The sequence below is a fragment of the Chlorocebus sabaeus genome, chromosome 16, assembly GCF_047675955.1.
Source record: "Chlorocebus sabaeus isolate Y175 chromosome 16, mChlSab1.0.hap1, whole genome shotgun sequence".
Classification (NCBI taxonomy): Eukaryota; Metazoa; Chordata; class Mammalia; order Primates; family Cercopithecidae; genus Chlorocebus; species Chlorocebus sabaeus.
In genome coordinates, this window is record NC_132919.1 from 38,172,603 (window position 1) to 38,186,023 (window position 13,421).

At 39.2% G+C, this 13,421-nt stretch overlaps 1 protein-coding gene across 1 annotated transcript in view; it reads right to left on the bottom strand.

Annotated features, from left to right (window-relative positions):
- MED13 (mediator complex subunit 13) overlaps positions 1 to 13,421 on the bottom strand; it is a 124,293-nt gene that overhangs the window by 34,342 nt on the left and 76,530 nt on the right. Inside the window, exons 12-16 of the mRNA XM_008011228.3 lie at positions 12,134 to 12,255; positions 10,083 to 10,173; positions 9,736 to 9,950; positions 9,258 to 9,454; positions 7,281 to 8,197 (exon numbers count right to left, since the gene is read on the bottom strand). Of these exons, the coding sequence (XP_008009419.1) occupies positions 7,281 to 8,197; positions 9,258 to 9,454; positions 9,736 to 9,950; positions 10,083 to 10,173; positions 12,134 to 12,255 (1,542 nt within the window). The remainder of the gene's footprint in view (positions 1 to 7,280; positions 8,198 to 9,257; positions 9,455 to 9,735; positions 9,951 to 10,082; positions 10,174 to 12,133; positions 12,256 to 13,421) is intronic.

The following is a 13,421-nucleotide window of genomic DNA, read 5'->3' on the forward strand; positions in this document are numbered from 1 at the left end:
GTATAGGAGAAAATATATGCAAATCACACATGTGGTAAGGGGGCTTGTGTCCTTGTATCCAGGATATATTAAAAAAACCTCTTAGGATTTGATAATAAAAGTACATAAAAACCTAATTTTAAAAATGGGCAAAAAATCTGAAGAGTCATTTCTCCAAAGAAGATATACAAATGGACAACAAGCACATGAAACAATGTTCAACATTATTAGTCATTAGGGAAATGCAGATGAAACCACAATGAGATACTACATACTACTTCACACAAAGTATCACAATGAGATACTTTGATTATAAGATGACTATAAGAAAAACAATGTGACAAGTGTAAGTGAAACCCTCATATGTTGCTGGTAGTTATGTAAAATGGTGCAGCTGCTATGGAAAACAATCTGGCAGTTCCTCAAAAAGATTAAACAGGTCAGGTGTGGTGGTGCATGCTTGTAATCCCAGCTACGGGGAGGCTGAGGCACAAGAATTGCTTGAACCTGGGAGTCGGTTGCAACCTGGTTGCAATGAGCCAAGATTGAGCCCCAGTGCACTCCAGCCTGGATGACAGAGCAAGACTCTTGCCTCAAAACAAAACAAAGGCCAAGTGCAGTGGCTCACGCCTGTAATCCCAGCACTATGGGAGGCCGAGGCAGGTGGGTCACCTGAGGTCAGGAGTTTGAGACCAGCCTGGCCAATATGGTGAAACCCCGTCTCTACTAAAAACACAAAAATTAGTTGGGCGTGATGGTGGGCGCCTGTAATCCCAGTTACTCGGGAGGCTGAGGCAGGAGAATTGCTTGAACCTGGGAGGCGGAGGTTAGAGTGAGCCGAGATTGCGCCACTGCACTCCAGCCTGGGCAACAAGAGCGAGACTCCATCTCAAAAAAAAAACAACAAAAAAGATTAAACAATATGACTCAGTGAGTCCACTTAAGAGTAATAAAAACATGTCCATATAAAAACTTGTACACAAATGTTCATGGCAGCATTATTCACAATAGCCAAAAAGTGGGAAAAAACTAAATATCCATCAACTGATGAATGGGTAAATACAGTATCTTCATACAATGGAATATTATTCGGCAATAAAGTACTAATATGTGCTATAGCATAGGTGAACCTTGAAAACATTATGCAAAGTGAAAAAAGTCAGTCACTGAAGACCATACAGTATATAATTCTATTGATATGAAATATCCAAAAGCGGTAAATCTAGGTAGACAGAAAGTAGACTAGTGGTTGTCTATAGCTAGGAAAGAAGATTGAATGGAAAAAGGGAGTGACTGCTAACAGGTAGGGGGTTTAATAAGAAAATGTTCTAAAACCGACTGTGTTGATTACTGCCCAACTCTGCATACTAAAAAGCAGCCAACTGTACATTTTAAATGGGTGAATAGTATGGTATTCTTAATTTTTGTTCAGCAAGTATGTATTTTTTATAATTAGAACAGAGCTTTCTCTATCTTCAACAAAATTAACGTTGTCATTAAAATATACAAACTACACTGGCCAGGTGCGGTGGCTCATGCTTGTAATTCCAGCACTTTGGGAGGCTGAGGCGGGTGGGTCACGAGGTCAGGAGATCGAGACCTGGCCAACACGGTGAAACTCCATCTCTACTAAAAATACAAAAAATTAGCTGGGTGTGGCGGCGGGCGCCTGTAGTCCCAGCTACTCAAGAGGCTAAGGCAGGAGAATGGCGTGAACCCGGTAGGCACAGCTTGCAGTGAGCCGAGATCACGCCACTGCACTCCAGCCTGGGCTAAACAGAGTAAGACTGTGTCTCAAAAACAAAACAAACAAAAAAAAGAAAAACAAAACCATATATATACACAAACTATACTTTGCAGACTTTTAAATTCATTCAAACATATCTTCTTTTTCAAGATGTTAAAACTAAATAAACAAATCCAAACATCTATTTTAATATCCTGATCTACTGTGTTCATTATTCTAGGTGTTTAGATTATAGACAAAAATCTTTGCCTTTACACATAACTTTGCAAAGAGTGTACTTAATGGAGGTAAGAAACAACAATTAATAAATTTTATTATGTTAGAAGGTAATAGTCAACACTATGGAAACAAAGCAAGATGGAGAACATGAAGAAGGGTTTGCATTTTTATAATGAGAAGATGACATCTGACAAGATTTAAAGGAGACAGAGTTATCCACATAAATATCTGGAAAACGAGTATCCAAGAGGGAGGAAAGATGCCAAGGGCTCTAATGCAGGAGCTTGCCACCATTTCATGATGCTATAACTTAATCAAAGTATTCTAATATTGCACATTTATGTTTTCCAACATTATTTGTTTTTTGCTGCTGTTGTTTTTTTTTGAGACAGAGTCTCGCTCTGTCACCCAGGTTGGAGTGCAGTGGCGCGATCTCCGCTCACTGCAACCTCCGCCTCCCGGGTTCACACCATTCTCCTGCCCCAGCCTCCCGAGTAGCTGGGACTACAGGTGCCTGCCACCACGCCCAGCTAATTTTTTGTATTTTTAGTAGAGACAGGGTTTCACCATGTTAGCCAGGATGGTCTTGATCTGACCTTGCGATCCACCCGCCTCGGCCTCTCAAAGTGCTGGGATTACAGGCATGAGCCACTGCACCCAGCCCATTATTTGTTTTTAATACTGAAAATTTTTAACTGAAATATAAAGTCTTTTCTTTCTTTCTTTTCTTTTTGGTAGAGATGGGGTCTTGCTATGTTCCTCAGACTGGTCTCAAACTCCTGGTCTCAAGCAATATTCCTGCCTCAGCCTCCCAAAATGCTGGGATTACAGGGGTGAGCCATGGGCCCCATTCCTCTCTTTCTTGTACTAAATTATTGTCTTTCTTGTACTAAATTATTTTCTTTGGACAAGTTCTTAAGAAGAAATTCATTTTTAAGTCTGCAGCTTTCTGTTTACATCAGTGCTTACTGTTATTCAAAAAACATATACCAGGTAAAGCTCAATATTTTCCATTATTTTGTAAGTTGGTTTTTAAAAACAAAATAATTATAAAGAGTGCCACTAATCCTCCTGCTGCTGTCATTACCACTACTAACATCTGAGTTCTTACTATGTGAGAAAAACTGCTTTTTTTTTTCAGACCGAGTTTCACTCTTGTCGCCCGTGCTGGAGTGCAATGGCAGGATCTCGGGCTCACTGCAACCTCCACCTCATGGGTTCAAGCAATTCTCCTGCCTTAGCCTCCCAAGTAGCTGGGATTACAGGGATGCACCACCACGCCAAGCTAATTTTTGTATTTTTAGTAGAGATGGGGTTTCACCATGTTGGTCAGGCTGGTCTTGAACTCCTGCGTGGCTCACGCCTGTAATCCCAGCACTTTGAGGAGGGGCCAAGGTGGGCGGATCAACTGCTCTGTTTTATATGTACTATTTCATTTGATTATCTCAATACCCTGTAAAGTAAATCTATTATTGACCCTATTTTAAGAAATCAAGGCACAGAAAGGTTAACTAACTTGGCCCAAGGTAGCAGGCAGTATCTAGTGCTAGAGTCATGTTTCAAACCCAAACAGTCTGAGTCCACAGCCTATGATCTTAACTACTCTATATGGTTTAAAATAATCTTTCCTTTTTTTTTGAATACCTATGATATTTATTTGTATCTTTCCCTTTTTAAATTTGGTCCCTGGGAATGGGTAATTGGATAAATGCTGATACTATGTCATATACATGAACTTAATCACTGGTCCATGTGTTGTTCTCTTACATTTCAAAAATTTCCTTTAATAATAAAATGAACAACTGTAATCTCACTGCCTAGAAACTAGAACATTACCAAAAATGATCTTATTAAACGTTTCTCCCTATCCTATCTCTTGGTCATTTTTGGATACGTGTGAAATTTCAAGAATTAACCAATATCCTCAATTTTATGTGCATGTAAAATAATACACTTAGTTGTGCTTATTTCAAAACTTTATCAACGGTAATACATTAAAGAGGTATTTTTAACGGGTATCTGACTATATGTAATCTTCTGGGACTTGTTCCTTCTTCCTCTCCTCAATAGCATCACTAAGATTCATATTTGTTATATATAACTGTATTCATTTTCAGAAGCCATATAACATTCCATCTGTACTATCATTATTACTCAACCCTGCATTACATGCCTGTTTTTTTCTTTTTGAGATAGAGTCTAACTCTGTCAAATAGGCTGGAGTGCAGTGGTACAATCATGGTTCACTGAATCCTCCACCTCCTAGGTTCAAGCTATACTCCCACCTCAGCCTCCCAAGTAGTTGAGATTACAGGCGCATGCTACCACACCCAGCTAACTTTTGTATTTTTAGTAGAGATGGGTCTGCCATGTTCACCAGGCTGGTCTTGAACTCCTGGGCTTTTAAATTAAAAAAAAATTCCTTTCTATAGGATCACTCCCAATGCACCTTTAACAAAATAATAATAAACCTCTGTTTTAACCCTATCATGCAATTTCTCTGCTATTTACAGCAAAAGTCCCCAGAAAATTGTCTAAGTTTGCTTCTCATCCTGTTCTTTTGTGAACCCACTCTAATCAGGTTGATTGAAACTGCCTATCAAGGTGACCACCAACTTCTATGTGGTCACGTCCAATAGGCTGTCTCAGTTTTCACCTTAATGTATCATAGTATTTGATAGAGATGATCACTCTCTTCTAAATATTCCCGGGCCGGGCACGGTGGCTCACGCCTGTAATCCCAGCACTTTGGGAGGCTGAGGCGGGTGGATTGCCTGAGCTCAGGAGTTCGAGATCAGCCTGGGCAACACAGTGAAACCTCGTCTCTACTGAAATACAAAAAATTAACCAGGTGTGGTGGCGGGCACCTGTAGTCCCAGCCACTCAGGAGGCTGAGGCAGGAGAATTGCTTGAACCCAGGAGGTGGAGGTTGCAGTGAGCCAAGATCACGCCACTGCACTCCAGGCTGGTGACAGAGCGAGACTCTGTCTCAAAACAAACAAACAAAAATTCCCTAATCTTGATTTCTAGGATACCATGCTCTCTTGGTTTTCCTCCAACCTCCTTCTCAATTTTCTTTCCCGGCGCCTCTTCTCCCTCCCCACCTCTAAATGTCAGCTCCATCCTTGTACTACTCTATCTACAATTACTCTATAGATTATTTCATCCAGATCCACAGCTTTTCATGATGATAACCCATACACAAAATTTTTCAATCTCCGGACCCAATCATTCCTCTGAATTTAAAACATATTATCTCCAAATGTGTATCTGATTTACTCCCCGGTGTTTCCCTCCTCTGTAGTTAGTACCACCATTCACCCAGTTGCTCAAGCTATTATTGATGCCTCATCTTTTCTTACATGTCTATCGGCAAACCCTGTAGGTTCTATTTCCCAAATATACCTTAAACCTATTACTTACATCTCGCTTGCCTCCTATCTTGTCTAAGCTACCATCATCTTTCACCTAAGCTTCTGAAACTGCCTTCCAACTGATTTATCCTGCTTCTATTCTCACTTTCACTACTGCCAACCCCCAAGGCTATTTTCCACACAATAGCAACAGAGAGTCTTGCTCTGTTGCCCAGGCTGGAGTGCAGTGGCGTTATCTCAGCTCACCACAACCTCCACCTCCCAGGTTCAAGCAACTCCTCTGCCTCGGCCACCTGAGCAGCTGGGACCACAGGTACGCCCCACCACACTGGCTATTTTTTGTATTTTTAGTAGAGATGGGGTTTCACCATATTGGGCAGGCTGGTCTCAAACTCCTAACCTCATGATCTGCCCACTTCAGTCTCCCAAAGTGCTGGGATAAGAGGCGTGAGCCACTGCGCCCGGCCATCTTTTTTTTTTTTTTAAGATGGGAGTTTCGGGGCCGGGCGCGGTGGCTCAAGCCTGTAATCCCAGCACTTTGGGAGGCCGAGACGGGCGGATCACGAGGTCAGGAGATCGAGACCATCCTGGCTAACACGGTGAAACCCCGTCTCTACTAAAAAGTACAAAAAAACTAGCCGGGCGAGGTGGCGGGCGCCTGTAGTCCCAGCTACTCCGGAGGCTGAGGCAGGAGAATGGCGTAAACCCGGGAGGCGGAGCTTGCGGTGAGCAGAGATCCGGCCACTGCACTCCAGCCTGGGTGACAGAGCCAGACTCCGTCTCAAAAAAAAAAAAAAAAAAAAAAAAAAGATGGGAGTTTCACTCTTGCTGCCCAGGCTGGAGTGCAATAGCGCAATCTTGGCTCACTGCAACTTCCGCCTCCCAGGTTCAAGTAATTCTCCTGCCTCAGCCTCCCAAGTAGCTGGGATTACACGTGCCTGCCACCAAGCCCAGCTAATTTTATATTTTCAGTAAAGATAGGATTTCACTATGTTGGTCAGGCTGGTCTTGAACTCCTGACCTCAGGTGATCCGCCTACCTCGGCCTCCCAAAGTGCTGGGATTACAGGCATGAGCCACCGTGCCAGGCTGAGAGATCTCTTAAAAAACAATCAGAATAAGGATCATGTTACTCCCCTTGTCAAAACTGTTCAATAGGTTCCCATCACATTTAGTACAAACCACAACGGCCTTACATGGTCTATAAGACTCTAAATGATGCTGGTGAATGGCTACCTCTTAAATTTCATCTCCTTCCAGTCTCCCTATCACCCAAAGCATTCCAGCAACATCAGTCACCTTAATGTTCCTCAAACACGTAAAAGCAAAATACTCCCTCAGGGTGTTGCGCTGCCTGAAACACTCTTTCCTCATTTAACTACATAGCTCATATTCTACTTTATGTAGGAGTTTGCCCAAATGCTATCTCCTCAGTATCTTATCTGACCATACATCTAAAATAGTACATATGTGTCTTTTTCTACTCTTTCTCCAAATTACTTCTTACTATTATAAGCTTTTTTGTTTACTTTCTATTTTCTCCACTAAATTATAGATTCAAAAAGGGCAAAGAATATGTGTGCTTTGTTCAACAGTGAACCTAGGATAACACCTGGCACATACAAGGTGCCCAGTAAATACTTAATGAGTGAAAGAATTGTTGAATAAAGTAGACCATTAGCAATGTTATGCTAATATACGCAATGTGCCTTTCATATTCCTACATAAGTATATAATTACAGATTTACAATAACCATACTTTTATTGGTGACATTAAATTAAACGGCTAAGAAATTCACCCTTTAAAAACATCATCCTTAAAAGAGTTTTAAGTCCAACTTTAAATGTCTTTATTTGCTACATGGGTAATTGCCTTTATTACTTTTTCCTAAGAATGAAAAGCAAAGTCATACAACTAAAGTGAAATAAGCAAACAAAACAGTATTTTATTAGCATACTTACCATTTCTTTTGGACCAGGGGTGTAAGCATGAACTTTTCACAAGTGCTTCATCAACTTTTCCTCCTGACATATTATCCATGAATTGACGCCCATGTTCTAATGCAAGGTAGCAGTCATTGCAACAGTCACGCTCTTCAACACGTACCCAATTGCTAATTACACCACTTTTAGGAAAAGGATCTTGGTCTGCTGCTCCAAAGGGTGAAAATAAATTAGTGCACTGATCTTGTAGCAATAATATCAAATCATCAGATAGTTTTTCAGATTCCTTCAGTCCTCCATTAACATGTTCAGCAGAGGTACCCCTGAGAGCTTCAAAACGTTTTTCTGCTTCTTTGCCACAGTCTGTATTGCGTCCTATGATATCTAGTTCATCTTCAAGAAATAATCCTGAACTGTTTCCAAATTTTCTGTTCATGATAGCACTGAAGCCACAGGTACACCTATATTGTGCTTCCTGTGTTGGATCTGGAATGTAAACTCCAACATCGGCACCCTTGATATTCATGTTGCAGACACAGATGCAACAACTATCAAAGTTACAGTCTTTAAACAAATTCATAACTGATTCTGAAAGGATGAGGTTTACATAAAGACTGTGTGCTTCAGGGATGGAAGGGACAGTTGCAGGTTCAACAGAATTAAGGGGTCTGCATGTAGATGGGGTAGAAGCTGGTGAATACAAGTCTGAATTTTCGTATTTGACTGAACCTTGAGCACTAGCAGGTCCACCAGCTCCACGAGGAGTTCGAGGAGTCCTTGGAGTCCTTGGAGTTGGAAACCGAGGGGTGGATGGAGAAGGAAGAATTCCTGCTCCGCTGTTACTAGGAGGTGCACTGCTAGGAGGCATCCCAAAAGAAGTATGAGTTTGAGGTGTATAAGCAGGGCCATATTCTTGATCCATATTACTTCCATCACTATCATCACCAGGGTAAAAGAAAATCAAATACAAATATAAAGGAACATATTAGTAACATGAAATACAACTAAAAACGTCCCAAATGTTTTTCAATTACATAGAAAATTACAAAAAGACAAGTATTGCAAGAATTACAAGTACAGTCAATTTTTATTTCTGGTTAACATATCTACTTTAAGTGATTGTTGTGGACTAAGGATCAATCAACAAGTTCAAAAATCATTAATAAGTACTGTATACACTAATGCGCACCTAGACAACCATATTTACTATCTATAAATTTTACTAGAAATACTTATATTTCCTTGATTCTAAGATGCTACTGACTGTAAAAGAAAAATGATTTAAAAAAAAATGATTTCAGAGATGCCCATGTGTAAAAAGGGAAAAATGGTAATTTTAAGATGCTACCACTTATAAGACATCTCAAATTCAGATTTCTTTCAGCCTTGAGTTGAAACGGACAAAGTCAGAGATGTTAAAATGTGACACGTGTGGAAAATATGGCAAATGTAAAAATGGAAGCAATTTAAAATTGCAGCCCAAAAGGTGCTTCTGAATACAAATCCAGCATAATAGTCTTACGTTTCCTAATAGTTTAACCATACCTAAATAACCTTTTTTTTTTTTTTTTTTTTTTTGAGACGAAGTCTTACTCTGTTGCCCAGGCTGGAGTGCACTGGTGCAATCTTGGCTCCCTGCAACGTGTGCCTCCCAGGTTCAAGTCATTCTTGTGCCTCAGCCTCTCAAGTAGCTGGGACTACAGGCACACTACCACGCTTGGCTAATTTTTGTATTTTTAGTAGAGACGAGGTTTTGCATGTTGGCCAGGCTGATCTCAAACTCCTGACCTCAAGGGATATGCCTGCCTTGGCCTCCCAAAGTGTTGGAATTACAGGTGTGAGCCACTGCTCCCAGCCAATCACTATAATTAACCGGAAATAATTTTTAGAATTTTCAAAAACCAATTTTCTTTTTCCAGCATACCAAGTAAATCTATGAAAAAAAATTAAAGCTGTATAAGAATTAATATACTATTATAACAACATAAATCATACCCCTCTTTGATGAATGGCATTGCAGACCCTGAAGAAAGCAATTCCAATTTTCCAACAGTCCAACTCTGACGATAAATACACTCTTCTGGCAATTTGATAGGGGGCAGATATTGGCTTGGTAGAGTTCTTAGAGGTGCAAACATGGAACATCCCACTAGAATTTGACAATTTTCAGGCTTATAGACATAAGAAAAATCCTACAATATAAAGATGGTAGGTTTTCAGTATCTTATCTTCTGGGGGGGGGAAATAAATAAAAATCTCAAACAGGCTCTGGACCTTTTATCCCTTCTTTAAACAGAATAAAATGTAAATACAATTCTATTATTTTCTTAAATGCATTCTTAATAGTGACACAACAATTCAGTCTTCAACTTAGCTACAAAACTGCAACCACTATGAAATAATTTTTGACTATAGCAATAATCTATAAGAAAATACAGGAAGTGAATTATTTTTCTAGAAAAAACATACTTACTTTAATTTCAGAAGGTTTGGGACTACAGAATCCCTCATCAACCTCAATTTTGAACTGTGCTCCTATACTAGAACTATTTCCTTCTAGAACAGTTCCTCCAGGTGTTGTATCCATACTACCATATTCTTTATTATTCATATTCATTGGGGAAAATCCCATAATATGTTGCTCCAATGATGGTGGTGTAGGATACATTTTATGAAGATCTGCAGTGCCTATATTTAATAAAAACATACATTTTAACATGACTAAAAATAGGTGAATCTGTGTTTAAAACAAAGGGAGTGGGGAGCTTTGTTGAGATTAAGTTTGCAAATTTATCACGAGCACAGATGATGGAAGCTTACTTATGCAAGACAACGGGTCCAGATTTCCTGTCTTTGATTCCTTGCAGCTGGTTTTATCATCTGATCCATTCGCTGATTTTTTAGATCCAGGCTATTTAAAAAAAGCATATTTATCTAAAATTTTACATCCAATGTGATCTCAAAATAGTAATCATTCAGATATAACTTAACAGTAAAGCCCATTCATTAAAAGTAATATTTTGAATGTGTGATACAGCCAAATACATACTAGTGTTGGAAGATATAATACATTTCTTAGATCATCACTGACTTCATACTTATTTATTTGGTAATATTTATTTGGTAAGCCTCCAAATTAAAAAGAAAAAGTTCCTCCAATGAAAATGACCAATACTTTCAAAATACACAGAAGTAAGGTTAACCTTAACTTAAAACCCAAAATAAGAGGCCGGACGTGGCTCACACCTGTAATCCCAGCACTTTGGGAGGTTGAGGCAGGCAGATCAAAAAATTTGAGGCCAGGAGTTCGAGACCAGCCTGGTCAACATGGTGAAACCTCACTTCTACTAAAAATACAAAAAATTAGCCGGGCCTGGTGGGGTATGCCTGCAATTCCAGTTACTCGGGAGGCTGAGGCACAAGAATTGCAGGAGGCTGAGGTAGAAGAATTGCTTGAGCCTGGGAGGCAGAGGTTGCAGTGAGCCGGGATTGCACCACTGTGCAGTGGGCATGCACCAGCATGGGCAACAGAGCAAGACTCTGTCTTAAAATAAATAAAAATAAGAAAACTTGCAATAAGAAGGAGTAGTAATTAACATTAGAAATGCTTTTTGGTAGAAGATACTTGCAAAGCATTTGTCTCCTTAAGTTGAACACATTAAAGTTTCATATATAATCAATCACCCACCTATCAAAATTCTTATACTTTTACCTTGTTTTAATAGTCTCCTTACTCCTGCAAAAATACTGTTAACAGGTAAAACTAAGTACAAACTTCAGAAGATCTAATGACAAAGCAATAGGGTTCCTAAGTTTTCATACATTGAACAAACAAGTTTTACTATCTCCAAGCTCTTACCAATGTTTTCAGAGCTAACATCAGTTCTATGTCTTCTGTTAGACAGTTTGTGATAAATATTAATAAGTAGACCACGTTCTAACTACAACCTTTTTATCTCAGAGGAACCACAGCTGATACAGGAATGGTAGTAGAGAGAACGTATGAATGTGCCAAAGCATTCAAGGATATAGTCGCCTAGTAAAGGGTGCCCTAAAATGTACTATACTATGGGATATACAGTAAAAGTTTATGTATCTGCAGCATATATATGTATATGTACACATACACATATACACATATAGAGAGATATATATGTTGAGAGAGGACTAAATGCATATTATACAGTAAAAGAAAGACCAAATGTACCATAGAAGTTTCCAAGCTACCTTTATGCAGATGAAAAGGAATTCCCTTTTATGATAATGCAGCACCCAACTCATTAATTTGACAGAGACTTGACATTCTAGGGAATCTCATTTTAAGCTTTAATTTCTTTTATCTTCACTTTTCTCTGCAAATGGGTGTTAAAGATTAAATATTATTTTTTCCTCTTTTATTGTTATATCATGTATCCGTCTTATAATAATAGCTGTGATGCAAAACAAATTCAAAAGAACTGGTATTCCTTAATAAATTGACAAAGTAAATAACGTCAATTATTTATGTGTTCTCTGAATGAGTAAATTCCAGGGTCATTTCTCAAACTACAGAATCAAATAGGAAAATAATTCTGCTTCCTAAAACTGCAAAATAGAACATATGGCAGAGCTCAAATTAAGGCTAATCATGTGTCCTCCAATGTAAAAACAAAAGAAGAAACAAAACCCTCAAAGTTTATACGTGACATTACGGCAAGACTACTCAAACATGAGATTTAAAAAAGAAATCAATGAATGAGATTTTACTATAAAATATTTCCTATTGTTCAGGGCTAAAATATAGTATTAAACTCACAAATCACTTCTAAAAAATAAAAATAAATAAAATTAAGGAAAACAAACTATAATCAGTTCATTAACGAGATACTCACTGTTAGTTCATCTTCATCAGAATTGAAGAGATTATCAAGGTCAGTAAAAGACACAGCCAGGTCTGAGTCATAAATCAAACTTGTTGATGGAGGACGGGCATGACTAGCAGGGCGAGGGGCATCTACAAAAGTCAATCAGAAAAATAAAATTAAAACTGCTACTACTACACCTGTAATCCCAGCACTTTGGGAGGCCAAGAAGCGTGGATCACGAGGTCAGGAGTTCAGGACCAGCCTGGCCAAGATGGTGAAACCCTGTCTCTACTAAAAATAAAAAAATTAGCCGAGTGTGGTGGTAGGTGCATATAATCCCAGCTACTCGGGAGGCTGAGGCAGAGAACTGCTTGAACCCGGGAGGCGAAGGTTGCAGTGAGCTGAGATCATGCCACTGTACTCCAGCCTGGGAGACAGAGCGAGACTCCGTCTTTAAAAAAAAAACAAACAAAAAAACTGCTACTACTGACCACATAAGTATTATTCTGTTTAAATTAGACATATAACTTTAAGGTCATAAGGGGATTATGCAACAAGAAATTGCACTTTATTTTTTAAAGTCTAGAAAGTGTTTTTATAGAAAAAAAAGTTATAAATAAATGGTTATATCTTTCCCAGGAAGCTCACTATAAGGTCAGGTAATCCATAAAATAGCTAAGTACGCTACATGAATAATTAACGCATCAAACAAAAATATAAATGCCATTAGAAAAACAGAATTAAATACACACACATATTTGTAATTTTTTTTTTTTTGAGACGGGGTCTCGCTCTGTCACCACCAGGCTAGAATGCAGTGGTGCAATTACACCTCACTGCAGCCTTGACCTCTCGGGCTCAAGCAATCCTCCCACCCCAGTAGCTGGGACTACAGCAACATGACCCTATGCCCAGTTAATTTTTTTTTTTTTTTCCCTTGAGTTGGGGTTTCGCCATGTTGCCCAGACTGGTCTTGAGCTCCTGGGCTCAAGCAATCCACCTGCCTCTGTTTCCCGAAGGGCTGGGATTACAGGTGTGACCACCTCACCTGGCCTATATTTTTCTATCTTTCTGAAATGTAAAGGAAGAACAGAACAATGATTAAGAGCTGACTCTTGGGCCAGACAGACTTTAATCTGAAGCTCAGCTCCACCACTAACAGTATGACATTCGACAAATTACTTAATGTCTCTGTGCCTCAACACCAAAAATAAAATGTAATAGAATGTCAGTAACGTGCTTTGCCCAGTGCTAGGGAATATTCCAGGATAGGTAAATAGGCCAAATAACCCAATTTGTTTCTGAGTTTTTTGTT